Below are 20,481 nucleotides of genomic sequence, written 5' to 3'. Positions count from 1 at the left end.
CCAGGGAAACTGCTGCCCTTTACAACAAAACCCACAGGAGCTGCCTACACATTTCCTCTCCCGTCTCACACCTGTGCTAACTTCTTTAGTATGCCAGCTGTGGGAGAACTGGACGCTTTGTCTTGTCCTGTCTCTAACGCTTCCTGTAAGGTGGTTCAGGACCACCCTCGGGCCCTGGCAAGCCTGCTTTGGGTCCCACATTTTGCAGTTGTCTTGATTTTTTTTTTTTTTTCTTGGCACCAGGAATTGAACCCAGGAATACTTAATCACTGAGCCACATCCCCGTCCCTTTTAAAATATATTTTACTTAGAGACAGGGTCTCACCAAGTTACTGAGGCTACCTTTGAACTCTCAATCCTCCTGCCTCAGCCTCAAGCCGCTGGGATTACAGGCATGTGTCACTGCGCCCGGCTTTCTTCTTTGAAAAAATGTCAAGACTCCTGTGTCCCCTTAAGGTGCCGGGTTCCCGCTGGGGAACACTGACCCCCCCCCCCAGCCTGTTCTCTACCCTTTGGGATTTCTCTGACCATGCTGCTCCTCCCATGGGGTTGATCCCCACCAGATCCTATACTCACAAATGTGGGATCATCTGGGGCACGGAGGCAAACCCCTTTCCAGAAGTGTGTCCGATGAGCGAATCGCTTTTCAGACGTGCGGTATTACTTGTGAAAATGGAGGAGATTGCCTGCCAGAAGTTGCTGGCACGTTAATTTTGGAAAACAGTTATGCGCTCCGCTGCTCTGCCCCACCCCCATACCGATTTTGGCCAGCTCATATGTAGACAGGGGCGCGGGAAAGGTGATATGTCCGGGGTGCACACCCTTGAGGCAACCCTAGTCCAGCCCACACTGCCCCCATACGTCAGTTTGCAGAAGCCACCAGCCTAGACCACCAATCTTGTGTACTGGGGTGGGGGGAAGGGAGAGGAGATGGAGCACGCACGAGCCTCCCTGGGCTCTAACTGGGACTGGGTGGTCCGCAGTCGGTGGTGCGGCGGTTTGTGGCCCAGGGCGACACCTTTGCGCAGTTGGAGGCACTTAAGAGTGAGAACGAGCAGACGCTGGTGAGGCTAAAGGAAGAGAAGCGGCGACTCCTGAAGGAACTCGAAGACCTCAAGTACTCGGGGGAGGCCATGATGGTGAGGTGAGGCCGGGGTGCCCAAGGGGGCCGAAGGAGTGCGGGGTCGGCAGTGCTCCCATGGTGACTTCTGCGCTCCCCGCAGCCAGCAGAAGATGGAAACTGAGATGCAGAAGAACCTCAAGACCGAGGGGCAGCGACACGCTGATGCACAGGATCAGCTGGAGCGCACCTTGAAGGCGATGCAAACGACTAAGGAAAACCTTGAGCACCTGGCGAGCAAGCTGAGTCACGTCAAAGTGGTAGGCCCCGCCCTCGAACGGGCCCCTCTCAGCCTCTTAGGACCTTAGAGGCGCAGTCAAGCAAGAGGCCCCAGGAAATCGGGTCTTGGATTCCCAAGACGTTTTGGATTTCCAAAATGTCAGGAGCTCCGCCTACAGGAAAGCCCCTCCCCGTTCATTAGAGTCCCCGCCCCACATGCCTGGTAAAGCCCTCTCTACCCCAAAGAGGCCTAGGACTTTAGATACCTTGACTTTTTTTTTTTTTTTTTTTTTTTGCGGTGCTGGGGTTCGAACGCAGGGCCTTGTGCTTGCAAGGCAAGCACTTTACCAACTGAGCTATATCCTTGACCTGCCTCAAGCTCCACCCGCCCCCATGGGAAAGGCCTACTCTGCCTCCACCCAAAACCTCAGAGACCCTGCTCCAATGCTGGAGCGGGCGGGGTCAGGAGGAGCCCCACCCTGTCCGTTGCACAAGTCCATTTTTTCAGAAGGCCATCAGTACAACGGCCTCCCTCGAGTTACTACCCTTCACCAAGAAACCTCCCCGCACCCTTTTTGTGCATCAGGAGCTCAGAGGCCCGCCTTCAAGGCGTGGCCTTTGATTTCGGAGTCCCCGCCCCTCAGGTGAGCACTAGCCCTGTGAGTGCCCTCTTACCTCCAAAGCGTCGCAGCGGAGGGAAAACACCAGCGTGCGTGGACCCGGCCCCAGAGGTCCCGCCCCTTGCGACTGATCTGACTCTCCCTGGCCGCAGGAGAACAGCCGCTTTGACGGAAAGGAATTGGATCCCAAAGCAGGGGACTATTTGCTGAACCTGCTTGGCCTCGTGGAGGAAAAGTTGCTGAAACTGCAGTCACAGCTCGAGAGCCACGACGTGCCGGAGTTGCTGCGCCACATCGCCGATCGCGAGGTGCCCCTGAAGCCACCGGGCAGGGCTCGAGAAACCTGGGCGTGGGGCTGAGTGGGCGGGGGCAGCCGTTGCAAGGCCAAGGTGGAGGAGCTGAGGAGCCAGAAGGGCCTTAGGGACAACGGTTTTGGTGTGAGGAGTGAGCCTTACACACCAGGGGAAGGAGCCAGAAGAGCTAAGGTGGGTCTCGGGAGGCCAGAGGGCGGGACTGGGCCCCAGAGACCCGCGGTGGGCCTGAGTGACAAGTGGGTGCAGCTGGGCATCGGAGTGTCTGCTGAGAATGAGGGATGCAGCCAGGTGGAGAAACACTACATTCGAGTGGGGAGTGGTCTCTGGAATCGGAATGGAGGAAGGGAGGTGAACTTCACTGCGGCCCCTGCCTCGCCCACACCTCCCTCTCCTACCCGCTCCACTTAGTTCTATACCAGCTTAGAAGGAAAACTGCCTCAGTACAACACCCGCATCCCCCTGCAACTTGCCAGTTCCAAGGACAAGTTCTTCGGTCAGTGCTGGCGGGGAAAAGGGGGTGGGGTTTGGAGTCGCTAGAGGTGGTCTGAGGCTGGACTCAGGTCCAAAGTGGAGGTGGGTGGGGTGGAGATGGCTAGGGAGGAAAACCTGATTTGGGCATGGCGAACCGGATCCCGCATCGTCCCGTGCCCCTCGCAGACGAAGAGGAGAGTGAGGAGGAGGACAGTGTAGTGGTGAGCCGCGCTTCACTCAAGATCCGTTCCCAGAAATTAATCGAAACCCGCAGCAAGAAGCGCGGTCGCTCGCGGAGGTCCTAGACTCGCAGTCGTTCCCATCTGGAGCCTCCATTCCCCTTCTGAGCCCCCCACTCCTCTGGGTCCAGTCACGGGCCCATGGGGCCCCTTCAAGGGCTGGATGAGGCCCGGACGGGGAGTTGAGCAGGCCAGTGGCAGCCTGGAGGAGAGGAAGGGGCCGGGTCAGATGTTCCCACAGTAAATCTCCCGAGGCGGGTCAGCGCTGGCCTCAGAATCCGCAATAAAGGTCATGGACCAGCCTCCTGGGTATTCACCTCTTCTTGACCCTGTACGACTGAAAAGACGTTGGTCCCATAAAACCCAGCGCCGCAGACAGCCCCATCCAACCTGGGACCTGATGACTCTTATCAGCTGATGACATAGAGTCACGAGAGAAGCCCCCACACCTGGGGCTGAGTAGCCTTTCCCACTTGAGGATAGAGAACTCTGCCTGGGGACACAGTCCTGCGCTCACTTAGCCCTACACAATTTTAGCTCTCACGCACCTGTGGATAGAGAGAAAAACCCTCCCTTGGGAACATGCGAGTCCTTTCTCCTGAGACAGATGGATAGACACCTGTTGGGAGAACCGGGATCTCTCTGTGGTGGGCCTGGGCCTTGCGGTCCGCCTGGGGGCCTCCGAGAGTCCTGGGTCAGCCCCGCCCCGCCCCGCCCGCCCCAGAGCCCAGCCACTGCCCGCCGGCCCTTCCGCCTCACTCAGAGGCGCCACGGAGCAGGACGGGTGCGGGCCATGGAGCGGTCGGCGGGCAAGGAACTAGCCCTGGTAAGGGGGTTGGGGATCTCGTGACCTCATATCGCCGGTGACCCTCCCCCCCCGTCCCGAAACTTAAGGTGCCCACCCCCAGGACCCTATGTCCCTTCAAATCAGATCTGTCTCGGATTCCCCACTTTGGGACTCAGGGTTCCTGACCCAGTGACGCGGCCGGTTCATCTTAGGAATGGGGTGGGGGTCTTTGGGTGCATCTAAAGGAGGGATCAGAAACATATCCCATGAGACTGAACCCTCATCCCTTCGGAACCTGGGAGGAGGGTACCCACGGCGCGAGGGAACTGCCTGGGACCTGCCCTGCTGAGTCTTGTAGACCGTGGCGGGGAAAGGGAACCCGCCGGGAAGGCCCGGTTTGAGTTCCAACGGCTAACGGGGCTGAGGCCCCGGGACCGCCCTGAGCCCGCCTCCGCGTCCAGGCGCCGTTGCAGGACTGGGGTGAGGAGACCGAGGACGGCGCGGTGTACAGTGTCTCCCTGCGCAGGCAGCGCAGTCAGCGCTGGAGCCCAGGGGAGGGCCCTGGGGGCAGCCAGGTGAGGAAGGGGCCGGAGTTGACCAGGTGAGGGCGGGCTGAGCGGAGAGATCTGGGAGTGACCAGGTGAGGGAGAAGCTGGAGAGCAAAGCTAGGGCTGCCAACTGCAGTGGGGCTCGGAAAGAAGGGCGGAGCTTAAAAGGGACCAGGTGAGGGTAGAAAGTTGCCTGGGGGCGGCTAGGTGAGTGGGGGTAGACCCAGGAAACACAGTGAGGCCGGGTGATGGCGCCTTCCCGAGCGGAACCTGGGGTAACCAGGCAAGGGCAGAACTGGACAGAAGAGTCTAGGGAAGTCGGGCTGGTGGGCCGGAGCAGGAAAGAGGGGTGGAGTTTAGAAGCAGCCAGGTGAAGGTGGGTGGGGCCTGAGCACAGCCAGTGAGGCGTGACTGGAGGGCTTCGAGAAGCTGGGGTTGGCAAAGTGAGGGACTGAGGGCAGGACTCAGAAGGACAAAGATGTCTGGAACCAGTTGCTGGAGAGTCAAGTGTGGACAGGGCAAGATAAGTAATCCAGAAAGGTTCAGATCCAGAGGCACATACAGGTTCAGATGCAATGGCGAGCGATGGCCGTGACCGAAAAGGGGCGTGGGGGTTTCTCTGGTCTCACTGCGGTGCCTCCCTGCTCCCCGCAGACCCCCAACCCGGCTGCCGATACCTTCCTCCACTACCGCACCAGCAAGGTGCGGGCGCTCAGGGCTGCACGGCTGGAGCGGCTGGTGAGAGAGCTGGTGTCCGGAGACCGCGAGCAAGACCCGGGCTTTGTGCCTGCTTTCCTGGCCACCCACAGGGCCTTCGTGCCCACTGCCCGAGTGTTGAGCTATCTGTTGCCGCCGCCGCCACCCCTACCGCCACCTCCCAGGTCAGTAGCCCACAGCAACCAGCAGGAAACACTCCCCCAGCCCAGAGCTCTCCTTCTCGCACCCCCTAGCGCCTCCCTTTCATCTGATGAGGGCTTCTTCCCAGGGTAGAGAGCAAGACGACCGAAGGACAAGATCTGAACTTCAATAAGAACCTGAGGTTGGCCTCCCTGAAAGGTGGGGGATGAGTGGCGTGTGTCGCGGGGAGAGTATTTCTAAGGTCTGTGGTCAGCCTTGAGGTCCAAGGCCTGGAGGTTGCCTGACCTGAAAGGTTGGAAGGTCCAGCTCTTTGGGCCTAGCTCTGAGCCTGCTCCTCTGGCCAGGGCTGTGGTGTCTGTGCTGGGCTCCTGGCTACGGGACCACCCTCAGGATTTCTGTGACCCTCCTGCCCATCCAGACCTGGGCAGTGTCCGAATTTTTCTGGGCTGGGCAGCCCCAGGGGGTGCTGAGGCCCAGGAAGCAGAGAAGCTTCTGGAGGATTTCTTGAAGGAGCCTGAGGGAGAACAAGAAGAAGAGGAGCTACTGGTGGCTTGGGCAGGTGAGGGGTTCTGGGTACTAGTTGTGTTCTGAGAAGGTAGTCCCAGCATGCTGTCTGTCCTTGGGACGTTCTCCCCACTTTGAGAATCCTTTGGGAGGAGGGGGAGTACCAGGGATTGAACTCAGGGGCACTTGACCATGGGGCCACATTCCCAGCTCCATTTTGTATTTTATTTAGAGACAGGGTCTCACTGAGTTACTTAGGGCCTCGTTTTTGCTGAGGCTGACTTTGAACTCACCATCCTCCTGCCTCATCCTCCAGAGCCGCTGAGATTCCAAGTGTGCACCACCATGTCCAGCTTGGGCAAGGTTTTTAAACTGTCTTGAGTCTCAGTTCTCCCCCCTGTAAAATGAAGATCATAACTTTGTCCAAAGAATTAGCATTTGCCTAGTGCTCCCCCTCCATCCAAAGATACTCTGCCCTTGGGCTAGGGACCTGGGTTCAAATGCCAGTATTGTTATTTACTGACTGTGTGATCATAGATAAATCACTTCACCTCTCTGAACTGAAAAGTGGGGGTGATAACAGTGCTTATTTCTTTATTCATGCCACAAATATTCAGCCGCTGGTTTTGGCCTTGTAAGAATGGACCAGGGCTCCCAGTTCCTTAGGAAAGATATTCAGTAAGCAAGAAAACAAATGAATAATGAGGGCTTGGCCAATAGTATTATTTCTATTATTGCTGTTTCACTGATCTTCATTATTAGATAAGTACCACTTTAATGAAATATGCCATTAGTCATATTGATATTTTATTGTAGACTGGGTGCCAGCAACCTAACTGGACCTTTATAAAAAAAAAGTTTGTTGACCACTGATGTTGAACATTTTTGGAGTAAGGGAAAATACCTATAAACCTTATTCAGGTCTTTGTTGACATGTCACGTCCTCACAGTGGCTTTCTTTGATGCTCTCCTGACAGCCCCTCCCACCCTGTGTGTCCACTTAGTCTGTCTTATTTTTCTGCACAACACTCTTGACATTCTTTCCTGGAGTCTGACTTTTGTTCATCTCTGTAGCCTGTGAGCACAGGAGAGGAGGATCATATTAGTCTTGTCCTGACCCTGTCCCCAGGAGCAGGAATCACATGGATTAGTTGACTGAATAATTGTATCCTGCTTACAGAGTATCAGCTTTCACCCATCTGTGTTTGATCTGATCCTTATCACAAAAGCTTCTATCTCCCTAATCCTTATCCTTTAATCCTCAGATTAAAGTGGCCACATTCCTCTCTGCTTTCCAAAGTGGCAGCCACTTCTCTATCCCTGGTGACAAAGTCTCAGTTGTTTATATATTCGCATCCCTTCTTCCCTCCTGGTATTTTGCTTCCTTTGCCTTCAAGGTTTAATCAGTGAATCCCAACTCTTTAGAACCACACAGTCCAATGTGGTTACTAGCTATTTAAGTTAATCAAAATTAAATTTATTAATTTTAAAAAATAAAAATTCACTTTAGCCATTATGCTAGTCAAATTTCCAGAGCTCAGTAGCCACACTGAAATGTTCAGGTAGAACACATGTTGACCATGGTGGAAAATTCTATCTAAAGTGTTGCTGTAGTGGGGCATCGTGCACACTTGCAATCCCAGCTACTGGGGAGGCTGGGGCAAGAGGATCAAAAATTTTAGGCTAGCCTTAGCAACATAGTGAGAATCAATCTCAAATTAAAAATTTAAAAAGTGTGTAGCTGAGTGTTAGAGCACTTGCCTAACATGGGTAAAACTCTGTGTTCCATCCCCATTACTGCAAATAAACACAAAATAAATAAACATTTTAAAAAAGCATTTCTGTAGACCCCTTGAGGTCAGAGGAGAAAAACGAATATTTATTGAATACCTACCTTGTGCCAGGGTCTGAAACACTTTAACATCTCTATTTTGAGTTTACTTTTTGCTATGGAAAATTTCAGACATACACAAAAGTAGAGAGACTAGTAAAAATAACATTTAGACACCTATTACCTACCTTCAACAATTTTCAAATAGACCAAAAAAAGGTTAGGATGTCTCAGACTTATGTCATCCCACGCTTAATTGCTTTGGGAATGCACTTGTAACCAAGAGGCTTTTAAAGCATAACCTTCATGCCCATACACACTTCCAGAAATACTTAATATATTTTTGGGGGTTACTGGGGATTGAACTCAGGGGCACTCAACCACTGAGCCACATCCTCAGTCTTATTCTGTATTTTATTTAGAGACAGGGTCTCACTGAGTTGCTTAGGGCCTCCCTTTTGCTGAGGCTGGCTTTGAACTTGAGCTCCTCCTGTCTCAGCCTCCCGAGCCGCTGAGAGTACAAAGTTAATATATTTTTAAGTCCATATTCAGATAACCCCATTGTCTCTAAATTGTCTGTTTTACCATGTTTCTTCAAATTGGAATGCAAAGAAATTCCACTCAAGGAATCTGACTGCTTCTTTCCTAGGTCTCAGCTATTCTATGACAGTTCTCCCCTTCCCTTTCTTTGGTCTGATGCCATTGTGGGGGGTGTCCTTTGTCCCTTTTCAGTTCACCTGTGTGGTCCTCATGGTGTCACGCAGGTGTTCCTCTAGCCCCCTAATTGCTCTAAATATCTAAGCATTAGATTTGATTTAGGTGTAATTTTTTTCTCCAACACTCACTTATAAAAATTAATATTTTGTAATGTCATGTGTCCTAATTTGAAAGAGAGATAATATTATATGAAGGAGAAAAAATGAAAGTCACTTATACAATAGCAGGGGTTTTTTTTGTTTTGTTTTTGTTTTTGTTTTTGGTACTGGGTATTGAACCCAAGGCACTTACCCACTGAGCCACATCCCAGCCCTTTTTTGGTAATTTATTTAGAGACAGGGTCTCACTGAGTTGCTTAGGGCCTTGAACTCATGATCCTCCAGTCACTGGGATCACAGGTGTGTGCCACCCGCCTGGCATAGCAGATGTTCTTGATGTGCTAATGCCTTGGCCTACCTCACTTGGACTCGTGATGAGGGTGTGCAGTGACTTTGCCTGTAGTAGCATCACAGTGGAGCTGACAGCCACAAACACTCGTGTGGAAGGGTGCACCGACAATGCAAAGACAGTGACATGGACATTGGTAACATTGTTTTCCGAAATGATGAATAATACTTGCAATTTCCAAACAAAACAAAGTCCAGAGTCTCAAGGCCCTTGCATTCTTGAAGCCAAGATAATTTGCTTATGAGCAAAGTAATCAGATTCTAGGTACAAATTATAGTAAACAGAGTTTTCCTGTGAGACAAATCTCTGGGAGGCCATTGGAGTTTGGGTGTCTAAATTGGCTATGCAGTCATCCCTCCAGGAGGCAAGATCTTTGTTCCAAAATGTCCCCTAGGGGGCGCCACCATCGAAACCCACCTCTGAGAAATCATTCTGGTTTATGGAATACTTTATAGCAGTCTGGTATGCATATCTCATTTGCCCTTTTAAAAGAATCCAGATAAAGAAGTCAAGGCACACATAGATCAAAAGGCATGCTTTATCTTGATTCACACAGCAAGCCTGGTGGGCAAGTTTGGGTTTGAATTTGGGACTTCTTTTTTTCTTTTGTAATGCAGGGAGGGATCCCAGGGCTTTGTACATGCTAGGCCAATGCTCTTACCACTAAGCTACACCCCAGTCCTGAATTTGGAACCTTCTGACAGTTTCTGACAACAACCTTCCCTCTCTCCAAAGAGCACAGAGGAGTCTGAATTTTTTTTCTTTTTCTTTTTTTACAGTTCTAAGGATTGAATCCAGGGCCTTGTGCATGAGAGGCAAGCACTCTACCAACTGTGCTATACCCCAAACCGAGTCTTTTTTTTTTTTTTTTTTTTGGTTGTAGATGGACACAACACCTTTGGTTTTTATTTATTTATTTTTGTGTGGTGCTGAGGATCAAACCCAGTGCCTCATGCATGCTAGGCAAGCACTCTACCACTGAGCCACAGACACAGGCCCCCAGCCCAGTCTGATCTTAATACAACCTCCAAATCATTTTCTACTCCAGCCTTTGAGCACCTTGCTTCAAATCCCTGCCCTGCCCTTTACTGAAGGTGTGACTTAGGGCAAATTGTTCAGTGTCTCAGTTTCCCCACCTTAAATGGTGGACAAATTATAGTACCCCCTTCATTGGGATTAGTGTACTGAGCTAGAAAGGTCATTCATGGGAGGTATTCATTATTGTTGCTATTACATCTTTAAAACTTCTCAGAGAGTTCACTCTATAGGTGAGCAAAGTGAGGTTCAGCAACATAAAGGGATTTGTCTGAGATCACACAGGCAGCCCTGGATTCAAATTTGAGGGTTTTGGTGTTTTTGTTTTGTTTTTCCCAGGGATTGAACCCAGGGGCACTCAACCACTGAGCAACATCCCCAGTCCTATTTTGTATTTTATTTAGAGACAGGGTCTCACTGAGTTGCTTAGCACCTTGCTTTTGCTGAGGCTGGCTTTGAACTCACCATCCTCCTGCCTCAGCCTCCGGAGCCACTGGAATCACAGGCCTACACTACTGCCCCGGCCCAATTTGAGCATCTTTAACCCCATGTAATTCTCAGGACCTCCCAGGGCTGCGCAGTCCCCCAGACCTGACTCCCCTGAGGGCTGCGTGGAAGAGGATGAAGGACCCAGGCGGGAAGGTCCCGAGCTCCTGGACTTCTGTGTGGACGCGGTGGCAGAGCAGCTGACCCTCATGGACGTGGTGAGGACTGCAGACTGGCAGAGGGGGCTGGCGCCGGGAGGCAGGTCGCTGGGCACCTACCCACCCGCCTTCCCTTGCCCAGGAGCTCTTTTCACGCGTGCGTCCCTGCGAGTGCCTGGGCTCGGTGTGGTCGCAGCGGGACCGGCCAGGGGCCTCGGGCGTTGCCCCCACCGTGCGTGCCACTGTGGCTCAGTTCAATTCAGTGACCGGCTGTGTGTTGGGCTCTGTCCTCGGGGCGCCGGGACTGACCGCCCCTCAGAGGGCTCAGCGGATCGAGAAGTGGATCCGCATCGCCCAGGTGGGTTGGAGGGGCGGGTGAGCGGGAACTGGGTCAGGGGCACAGGGCAGGGAAGGAAGGGGGGCTGGGGTTGGAGATGGGAGGAGCTGGGGACAGCAGAGGGCTGCTGGGTAGGGCTGGAGATGAGAGGCGAGAGCGGGGGTGACTGGAGAAGATTGGAGGCAGGTCCTGAAGGAGCCAGGGTGGAGGTGAGGCAGGAGCCCAGAGCCTGGAAAAGAAGAAGCCCTGGGGGGTCGGGATAGAGGGAGGGACGTAAGGAGTTGACACCCGCGGTGACCTGGGTTCGGGAAAGAGCATTCTAGGTCCAGGAGAGAGGCTGTGGACACATCTAGGACCCAGGGACCCGGAGAAGGAAGGGGTGGGAGGGGAGAAGCCACGTTCAGAGGGAGGGGTCCCCTAGAGGAGGAGGGAGGGGCTTAGCTCGTCATGTGTGGGGTAAGACTTAGGGGGTCTACCTGGGCTTAGAGGTCATAAGACCAAAGTGCCTGGTGCCTGGGAGTCAGACGTGGAATGCGACCAGTGTCCCCACCCCGTCAGTGCTGCCGAGAACTGCGGAACTTCTCCTCCTTGCGAGCCATCCTGTCCGCCCTGCAGTCTAACCCCATCTATAGGCTCAAGCGCAGCTGGGGAGCCGTGAGCCGGTGAGCCTGGGTGGAGAGTGGGGGCCACCCCATCCCAGGGCTGACCTTTCCAGCCGATGACCCCTGACCACCCCTCTCTGTCCCTCCAGGGAACCGTTATCCACTTTCAGGAAACTTTCACAGATTTTCTCCGATGAAAACAACCACCTCAGTAGCAGAGAGATTCTTTCCCAGGTACAGACAACCTGGAGCCCAGTGAATCTGAGGTCCAGCAAGGGGAGTTGAGACCAGGCAGGGGGCATTGTCTTGTCCTGTCACAACGTTCAGTGTCCTTTCCCTGCATCACAGCTGGGACCCTTCTCTTGTCCATACTCGGCCCCACATTTTAATTTTTCTGGTCTTCCCATGAGAGCTCACCCTGGGTCACAGCCTTATTTACTCATTCAACAACATACAAGAAGTCAGGAGGAAAGGTCATTTAAGGTCAAAGTCATAACCAAGTGTGAAAATAATTGTTCTGGGGATTTACCTTGATAAGCAAGATTTTTAAATATGCGCCAACAAGTCAGATTTGTTTTAGGCTAGAGTTAGGGCCTGAGTACAACCAGGAGCTGGTTCTTAGAGAGAATCCAGACTAGATGGAGTGTGGGGCCTGTCCCCTGGGCCTGGAACCCTCAAGAAGCGTGTGGGACTTGTTCACTCACCTTCTGCAGGTCTCGGCCTCCTCACAGAGGCCTGGCTGTGCCCTCATCACTTCCACATGCCCCCTGCCTGCATTACTGCCCTTGTCCCTGCCCAGCTGCCGTGGGTTTAGCCTGGTCACTGCTGTCTCCCTCATTAAGTCTCTCCATCAGGCCAGGAATTCTCTCATTCACTGCTGCCTACCCTGTGCCCAGAACAGTGAATGGCACTTAGTAGGTGCTCAGTAAACAAATGCCTTGGTAGTGAAGACACATCTCAAATAATGAGGGTTCAAGGGACAAGCCCTGCCTAAGCACCTACTGTGTGCTAGGCACTATTCCTGCCATGCCCTTGGCCAGACATGATCACTGTCCCGGGAGCAAGGGGCACTCGAACCCTAGACAGGGAGACACAGCCTATGGTGACTATGTAATTACCAGGCAGAGCAACAGGATGAAGCAGATTCCCAGTGGGCCCGTCGCGTCCAGGCTGGGGACAGCGTTCTCTTCTGTGCTGTCCCACCCGCTCCACATGCACTCTCTCCAGGGTAGCCCCCTCCTTGGGTTGGCTTGTACAAATGGCTTGTCATCCTTGAAAGCAAGTGGGCCTTGAGGTGACCTCACTGAGGAAGGGTCTGAGGAGATCCCAGGGCCACTCAGTCCTGCCCTCCCCCCAGGAGGAGGCTACTGAGGGACCCCAAGACGAGGACAACCCTCCAGGAAGCCTGCCTTCAGTGAGTGTTCTAGTTTGGGATGGGGGTCGAGGGCGACCCTGGGGAGGGATGTGAAGTGATGGGGTTGGTGACAACTGCTGGTGACTAGCACTTGGGGGCTGCAGAAACGGTCCCCAGGTCCTGTTCCCTACCTTGGCACCTTCCTCACGGATCTGGTTATGCTGGACACAGCCCTGCCGGACATGTTGGAGGTCTGACCCCTAGCCCTTGACTCCTGACCCCAGCCGCACCAGCCTGGCACAGTAGACCCCTTACCACCCACCCTGGATCCTGCCTTGTAGTCCTGACCCCAGCCCCCTTAGCACAGTGGAGCTCCTGACATCTTAGCTCTTGACCTTGACCCTTTAACCTTGACTTTGGAGGCTCGAGTTCAAATAAACTTTGCCCCCAGGGGGATCTCATCAACTTTGAGAAGAGGAGGAAGGTGAGTGGCCCTGGGGTGGGTGCCAGGAGGGTGGCCTGAGGGTGCCGCAGCCGGGCGGGGTCTCAGGTGCTGCCCCCTCAGGAGTGGGAGATCCTGGCCCACATCCAGCAGCTACAGAGGCGCTGTCGGAGCTACAACCTGAGCTCCCACCCACACATCCTGGCTGCCCTGCGTGCCCAGCGCCAGCTTAGCGAGGAGCAGAGGTGACCACCCTGCGTCCCAGCCCAGCCCCACCGCTGCTGACCCTGGATCACACACAGGGTCCTGCTCACCCAGTGCACCTCTCTGACTCCTCCCAAGACCCCCACCTGAGGCTGGATCCCAACCTGTGACCTCCAGCCCAGTTCAAGGGTTGCCACCGACCTCTAATCCCACTCTGGACCCCACCTGCCATTTCAACTTCAACCTGTGACATCTGTCCATCTGTTGTCTTCCCTGCCTGATCCCATCTGATGGATGAGTCCCTTTGTGGGACCTCTGCCATCTGAGTCTCTGACCCTAATAACTGACCTGGGTTCTGAGCTGTTCACTCCAGCCTGGTTGTCTACCTGACCATTCAGCTCAACTGCCAATTGTGTCCTTTCGTTCTCTCAAATCCGTGACCTTCACTGTTGATCTCAGTAATTACCTGGTCCTGAACTTTAACCTCGACCCAATTTACCTTATCCTTATCTGTCTTGCCACTCAAGCCATCCCACCCCGTCCCTAATGAGCCCTAATCCCTCGGTGACCTGATTTCTACCCCGACCCTGACTAGCCCCTAGCTTCTCCCCCTCCCCACCCAAGTCTGACCCCAGATGATGCTGACTTCTATCTCCCCATTCCTCTCTTGATGCCTGGACCCAACCCCCATCACCACACTGACCCCTCAGCTACCGAGTCTCCCGGGTCATCGAGCCACCAGCCGCCTCCTGTCCCAGTTCCCCGCGCATCCGGCGTCACATCAGCCTTACCAAACGTCTTAGTGCGTGAGTGTTGGGGCTGCTGGGGTGACATGGGCAGATCCTGAGGGGCTACTCCTGGGCCGAGTCTGGCATTAGCCTCATCCCCTGTCCCCATCCTCAGGAAGCTGTCCCGAGAGAAAACCTCGTCCCCTGGTAGTAGTCCAGGAGACTGTTCATCGCCCACCTCCAGGTGGGTATCCCAGTTGCAACGGACTAGAGACAGCAGAGCCACGGGTCAGGGCAGCCTCCGCCTCAGGCTCTATGTCCCCCCAGTCTGTCTCCAGGGTCCCCCCCATCCAGTCCTAGAACTAAGGACCCTCCTTTTGGAAGTCCCCCAGCTTCTCCAGGGCCCCAGGGCCCCAGCACCAAGGTACCAGGCCTGCCTGTGTTTGCATGGAGGGCTGTGGGCACCCAGGACTCTGTGCGTGCCTGTGTGCGTGTGTGTGTGTGCACAGGAGTGTGGGGCCAGGCATGTACACAAGGGACCAGTTGAGCTCTCTGGGGGTCCATCCAAGAGACCGTGTGTCTCCATTGCCCTGTTTGATGGGTCACCGCCTGCTGACCTCTGCTCAGATCTGGACCCGAGCTTTTGTCGCCCGCAGGGCATTCTGTGGGCACGCACCCTCTTCTCCGTGTGTCCCAGGAACCTGTGTACCTAAAGGGGACTGTGGCCTGAACCCCTGGGTGGCGCTCTTCCCTGGCCTGGGCTCTGTGTACGCGCACGGCCTTTCACTACTCAGGATTTGCGTGGGATGGGCTTGTGTGTCGGGGTCCTAACAGGGATGTGAGCTCTGTGTATGAGGGGATGCGTATACGTGGGCCTGTGTGTCCCTGATTCTGGGGGCATGGGGGACATTGGCTTGTGCGCACTGGGGACCCTGAACGGGGGCCTATCGAATAGCCCACTGGAGGAGGGGATTGCAGATGGCCAAGGCTGCAGCCCCTGCCCGCACTGCCTACAGCTGCCCCTGGGCCCAGACCTGCCCCCGAGCAGCCCTCGCGTCCCCCTCCCGGGGCCCCAGACCTCGGAGGCCCGGGTGATTCGTGTCAGCATCGACAACGACCATGGGAACCTCTATCGGAGCATCTTGGTGAGGGGCTGGGCTGGAGGCTTGCTGGGCACAGCCTGCCCTGGGGGCGGGGCTGCCCCCTCACCTGCTGCCCCTGCTTCCAGCTCACCAGTCAGGACAAAACCCCCAGCGTCGTGCAGCGAGCCCTGCTGAAGCACAGTGTGTCCCAGCCCTGGGCCCGAGGCTACCAGCTCTTCCAAGTCCTGCCTGGGGACAGGGGTGAGCAGGGACGGCTGGGAGGCCTGTGGGAAGGCAGCGGACTGACCAGGGTCAAGGGTGGAGCCCAGGTTACCTGGGCTCACAGGGTCACAAGGTGGTTCAGGCAGAGTTAGGGGTAAGAAGGAGCAGGGTGGGGAGGGAAGTAGTGCAGTGTCGCGGGTGCGCGTGACATCTGACCGCTCCCTGCCATCACGCCCTCGGGTAGGAGCCTGTCCTGGCTCAGCATGACGCAGGGGGCGCTGAGGTCGTCCTTCTAGGATGTGTGGGCCAATGAGATCGTCCTGGTCAGATGAAAGGAGGGACTGGACAAGTGTGTCCGACCTTAAATTCATAGGATCATGAGGTTTTTCGGGCTCAGCCTGGTGGGGTGAAAGATGGGGGAGGGTCTGAACTTAGATGTTTAAGGAAAAGAGTTGTTTAGACTCACCCTGGGGACCCTAGAGACACCTGAACTTGGAGTAGGAGGCAGCCACGTGGTCTTGAACACAAGGCAGGGGAGCATGGGCTTGTTCAGTGTGGGGGCAGGTCAGAGGCTGGCCAGTCTTGGACAAGGAGAGGCAAGAGTCCTGGCGGAAGGTTGGCTGGACGTGGAGAAAGAATGTATGAAACTGCAAAGGCCGTGAACTTGAGCAGGCTGGAAGTGGGAGTCGTCCAAGTGCATAGGGACGCCAGCCTGAGCTTGGCTGGGAAGTGGTAGGGGGCTGGGAGGTGTGCAGGGAGTTGTGGTGTGGGCTGTCTAGACCCCCTGGATGGTGGTAGGAGGTGGCCTAGGTGCTGGGGGAGCTCATGATGTTGTGTCGGTTTAGACAGGGAAGTTGTCACTATCCCCAGGGAGAAGAGAATGAGGTGGGATCAGCACTAGCTGGAGGGACCCAGGCTGTTCAGGTCCTAGAACAGATAGAGGTTGCCCGGGCCCTTTGTGAACCACCACCATCTCCGCTCCTGGCCAGAGCTCCTGATTCCTGACAATGCCAACGTCTTCTATGCGATGAGTCCAGCTGCCCCTGGGGACTTCGTGCTACGGCAGAAGGAGGGGACCCAGCACACACCCTCTGTCTCCATGAACTGAGGTGGCCCTCTCCTCTCTCCAGGTCACAGGCCCCATGGGCGTCTTGGGACTTGGGTTCTGCCACCATGGGGGTGGGGGGCCCCTTTCCTGGAAAGCCTCCTTCTGTGATAAGCCCTCTCCAGCTTTAGCCCATCAGACCCCTCCCACTGACCTTCCGGGTCCTGGATCCTTATTCCCATGACATTAGCATGCAGGGTGTCTGCAATGACAACAAAGCGCAGAGAAGCCTGAGAGCCCTAGCAACGGCAGTGAGTGAATCATGGATGCCAGAGTGGACCCTGTCCCACCCAGATCCTCCCTGACTTTTGGGGGCGTAATGTGCCTCTCTCCTGCCATGTACAGAGGAGAGTGAAGATTCAAAGTCCCAACAGAAACAGAAACAAACAAATTAACTTTATCACTTAGGAGTCTGTAAGGGCCCTGAAGATGGAAAGAGCAATGTGAGCATGGGGTAGAAAGAAGGGAGCAGTAGAGAAGGCAGAGGAAGAGCTGCATGGCTCCTGCAGAGTAGTAACTGTGATTAACAGTGATATTAGCATGCCCACCGAGGGCTTCCAGTCCCAACTGGCATCCAGTATCTTTTATCTCACTATGTTAATCAGAGTTCTTTCTGCTTTAAGTGGTTAAAATCCTTTTCTAACAGGCATGTACCAAAAGGAAAATTGATAGCTCACATAATTGAGAAGTCCATTGGGTATGGCTTCAGGCACAGTTGGATCCAGGGACTCAAAAGATACCAGAATTTATTGCTGTTTCTTGGCTCTGATTCTCTCTGAGAATGAGACTATCTGTTATCCCCCCAAATCCAATTACCCTTTTCTGTGGTAATAGAGCCACTGATTTTTAGCTAGCCATTCAAGTGAAAGCTGCATTTCCTAACTTCCTGCAGCAAGGTGTGGCCATGTAAGATATAAAAGGAAAGGATGTTCCCCTCAAAGGGAGGTGGGGTACGCCTCCAACTCCCTCCTTTTTCTGCTGGTTGGAATGAAGATGTGAAGTGGATCATCTTGGATCGGGCTCCACATCTTCTGAATAACTGAGCAACAAGGTGGAAGGAGCCTGGACCTCTGTAACCAAGGAGCTGCCATTTTAGAAAGCTGCTACCAGAGTGTCATGTAGGAGAGAAATAAATCCCTCTCTTACTGAAGGCTTTGTTCCTTGGTGCCCTGTGACAGTAACCAAAGAACGTTGTGATCAACATAGCCCTACGCCGAGGCAGGCTCACCTCAAAGGAGCAGAGCCAGCTCCACATCCCACCGGTGCTGCCCATCTGGTTCTTAAATCGGTCCTGTTCCCCCAGTGTTGGAGATTGAACACTCAAGAAACGCCGAGCAGAGAGAGAGAGGGAGCGAGAGGGGGAGAGATCTGTCGGTAGAGGAGGGGATCCAAGGCTGGTGCCTGGGGGAGCAGGGGTGTCCTGCCGTTTCGTAGATTTCAGATTTCTTTCTTATCTTGTCCATGTGACCAAAAAGTGGAATAACCAAGAGCAGGAAAGGAACTGTCCAGGGTACAGGTAGGAAGGGAGTCAGTCGTCCAGGAGGGGCTCGTTAACAACTCCCTTCCGGGAGGAACAACTTCCTGGAGGCAGGTAACCCTGGCAACAGGTCGGAGGAGGGGGAGTGCTCTGGAGTATCAGCAGTTTATTTCCTTTTGAATCAGTCCCCACCTTCTGACCCATCATCATCACCTGACTGACTGTCCTTTGGCCTGGCCTCACTACCCTCCCAAGTGGACAGATCTCCTCCTTCCCACTGTGACCACAGCAAAAATCCCAGAGCAGGTTCATATTGGACCATCCTGGGTCACGTGTCTATCCATGAAACAAATGCCGTTCAGAGGAATGGCATATGCTGATTGGCCAGGTAGGGGTCCTCTGCCCACCCCTTGAGCTGGCACAAAAAGCTCAAGTCAAAGGGGTGGTGTCTGGGCAGGCACAGGCAGGGAGATTAAATTTGGGTGCTGTACTAGGAGGAGGAGGAGGAGAAATTCTGGCGAATGGCAAAAAAACAGTTCCTCTGGTTCTTTCTTGTTTTGAGTGCTGGGGATTGAACCTGGGGCCTCTCACATGCTAGAAGAGTGCTCTCCCACTGAGCTGCACCCCAGCCACAGTCCCTGTGGGTCTAACATCGTCCCTGGAGAAATAGCAAGGAAGGCCCAGGTACCATCCGGAGTTGGAGAGGAGACAGAAGAATCTAACTTTGTGGAGGCCGGATGAAACCCCGGTCATAGTACACACCGTGCTTCTCAGAGTCCTTCTGTAAGCATAAAGACCCGAAGACCCCTGGGATATAACAGCATCCTATCCGAACTAGTCCAGGCAACGGATAACTGCCATCCTCCCTGAGTGCTCATTGTGTGCCAAGGTTTGTTTTAAAAGAATTTCACTCAGTCAGGCATGGTGCTGCACGCCTGCAATCCCAGCCACTCTGGAGGCTGAGGCAGGAGGATCACAAGTTTTAAAGCCAGCCTCAGCGATTTAGCAAGACCCTAAGCAACTCAGTGAGACCCTGATTCAAAATAAAAAATAAAAAGTGCTGAGATTGTGACTCAGTGGTAGAACACTTGCTTAGCATGCGTGAGGCCCTGGGTTCGAGTCTCAACCCCGCATACAAATAAAAAAGTGTTCAACAACTAATAAAAATATTTTAAATGTCAAAAAAAGGAAAAGAAAAAAATAATCTCATTGAACTCTCACCATACTCCTGAGGACTGAGCACTGTATTAGCTCCACTTTATACATGAAGGACTGAGACTATGGAGGATTACTGTTGGGTTACCTCAGGGTAAGTGACGGGTGTTCAAACCAGAACAATACAACTCCAGAGCGGATGTGCTTAACTATGAGACCAGTTCGCCACTTCAAACTACGACTGTCTCTCTGTCTCTATCTCCCTCCAAATGCCAGTTTCCTAAGGAAGAAATTCTTGATTTGTGTATTTACTGGGGATAGAACCTAGGGCCTGGTACATGCTACGTAAGTGCTTTATCACTGAGTTACACCCCAGTCCCAACTTCTGTAGTTCCTTCCTTCCTTCCTTCCTTCCTTCCTTCCTTCCTTCCTTCCTTCCTTCCTTCCTTCCTTCCTTCCTTCCTTCCCTCCCTCCCTCCCTCCCTCCTTCCTTCTCCCCCACCCTTCCTTTCTCCCTCCCTTCCTTCTTCCCTCCCCCCTTCCCCTCCCTCCCTCCCTCCCTCCTTCCTTTCTTCCTTCCCTCCCTCCCTCACTCCTTCCTTCTCCCCCACTCTTCCTTCCTCCCTCCCTTCCTTCTTCCCTCCTCCCTCCCTCCCTCTCTCCCTTCCTTCCTGCCTCTTTTGTTCAGGGGCACTCAGGCATAGTTGTAACCAGTGGCTACACAGATGCACTGTCTGTCTATGTCTCTTAGCTTGGTTCTTCCTTTTTCAGGGAGCCGGAACTCAGACTTGAACCCAGGGGCACTTTACCACTGAGCTATGTCCCCAGCCCTTTTTTTATTTTGGGGTCTGTTCCGGGTCTGCTAAGTCACTTAGGGCCTTGCTAATCTGAGGCTGGCCTCAGACTCCTGCTTCAGTCTCCCCAGCTGCTGGGGTTACAGTTGTGCCAGTGGGTTCGTCCCTAATCTTTGACACCACAAATACTTTTACTGTGTACCAGGCTCTGTTCTAGGTAATGGGACTACAGTAACCAAGACAAGGGTCAAAGGTCCCTGCCCCCATGGACTAGTGAGTGCAACCAATCAACAACAAAACAATATATGTCAGGTGACAGGCACAGTAATAGTCAAAAAAGAAAAAAAAAAGTTGTTTAAAGGTGATGGAGGCCGGGCGGTATGTGACGGGAGGGTGATCAGGGAGGGCTTCAATGAGGAGGCAAGTTGGAAAGAGGTCTGAATAAGGTGAGGGAGAGAGCTCGGTGGCTAGCTAGAGGAAAAGGCTTCCAGGGAGAGGGAAGGAACAGTGACGGAGCTTGTGTTAACTTCACCATCTTGTTATTTCTTCCCTCCTACTGGTAAAGATGCCTCTCTGGTTATTTCATCTGCCTGCCCCAACATCCACAAGAAAAGGGAGCCACTTT

General features: G+C 53.8%; 1 protein-coding gene across 6 annotated transcripts; it reads left to right on the top strand.

Annotated features, from left to right (window-relative positions):
* Window positions 1-3,620: 3,620 nt before the first annotated feature.
* Rgl3 (ral guanine nucleotide dissociation stimulator like 3) lies at window positions 3,621-18,870 on the top strand. 6 transcript variants are annotated; one of them, XM_047530740.1, is made up of 20 exons: window positions 3,632-3,809; window positions 4,232-4,345; window positions 4,973-5,199; window positions 5,304-5,357; window positions 5,521-5,735; window positions 10,272-10,414; window positions 10,497-10,712; window positions 11,250-11,353; window positions 11,443-11,527; window positions 12,651-12,707; window positions 12,812-12,898; window positions 13,099-13,131; window positions 13,213-13,334; window positions 14,004-14,099; window positions 14,197-14,265; window positions 14,349-14,445; window positions 15,038-15,166; window positions 15,250-15,364; window positions 16,315-16,434; window positions 17,424-18,870. In XM_047530740.1, exons 1-19 carry the CDS (start codon window positions 3,777-3,779, stop codon window positions 16,431-16,433), a joined length of 2,115 nt encoding a protein of 704 aa, XP_047386696.1. In that variant the 5' UTR covers window positions 3,632-3,776; the 3' UTR covers window position 16,434; window positions 17,424-18,870. The 6 variants fall into 6 exon arrangements, 4 of the variants coding, with proteins under 4 accessions (XP_047386698.1, XP_047386697.1, XP_047386696.1 ...); XR_007105702.1 differs by having other exon boundaries at window positions 3,636-3,809; window positions 16,315-17,607; window positions 18,470-18,870; XM_047530742.1 differs by lacking the exon at window positions 17,424-18,870 and having other exon boundaries at window positions 3,629-3,809; window positions 16,196-16,331.
* The last annotated feature ends 1,611 nt before the right edge of the window (window positions 18,871-20,481 follow it).

Source organism: Sciurus carolinensis, chromosome 17 (assembly GCF_902686445.1).
Source record: "Sciurus carolinensis chromosome 17, mSciCar1.2, whole genome shotgun sequence".
Lineage (NCBI taxonomy): Eukaryota > Metazoa > Chordata > Mammalia > Rodentia > Sciuridae > Sciurus > Sciurus carolinensis.
The sequence above is the reverse complement of the archived record's forward strand: the minus strand, read 5'-3'. Positions and strand labels throughout refer to the sequence as shown.

Coding starts and splice junctions, on each gene's coding strand:
- Rgl3 (XM_047530740.1), top strand. CDS start 3,777: ATGGAGCGGTCGGCGGGCAAGGAACTAGCCCTG. Junction 3,810..4,231: donor CGGGCAAGGAACTAGCCCTG/GTAAGGGGGTTG, acceptor CTCCGCGTCCAG/GCGCCGTTGCAGGACTGGGG. Junction 5,736..10,271: donor GCTACTGGTGGCTTGGGCAG/GTGAGGGGTTCT, acceptor TGTAATTCTCAG/GACCTCCCAGGGCTGCGCAG.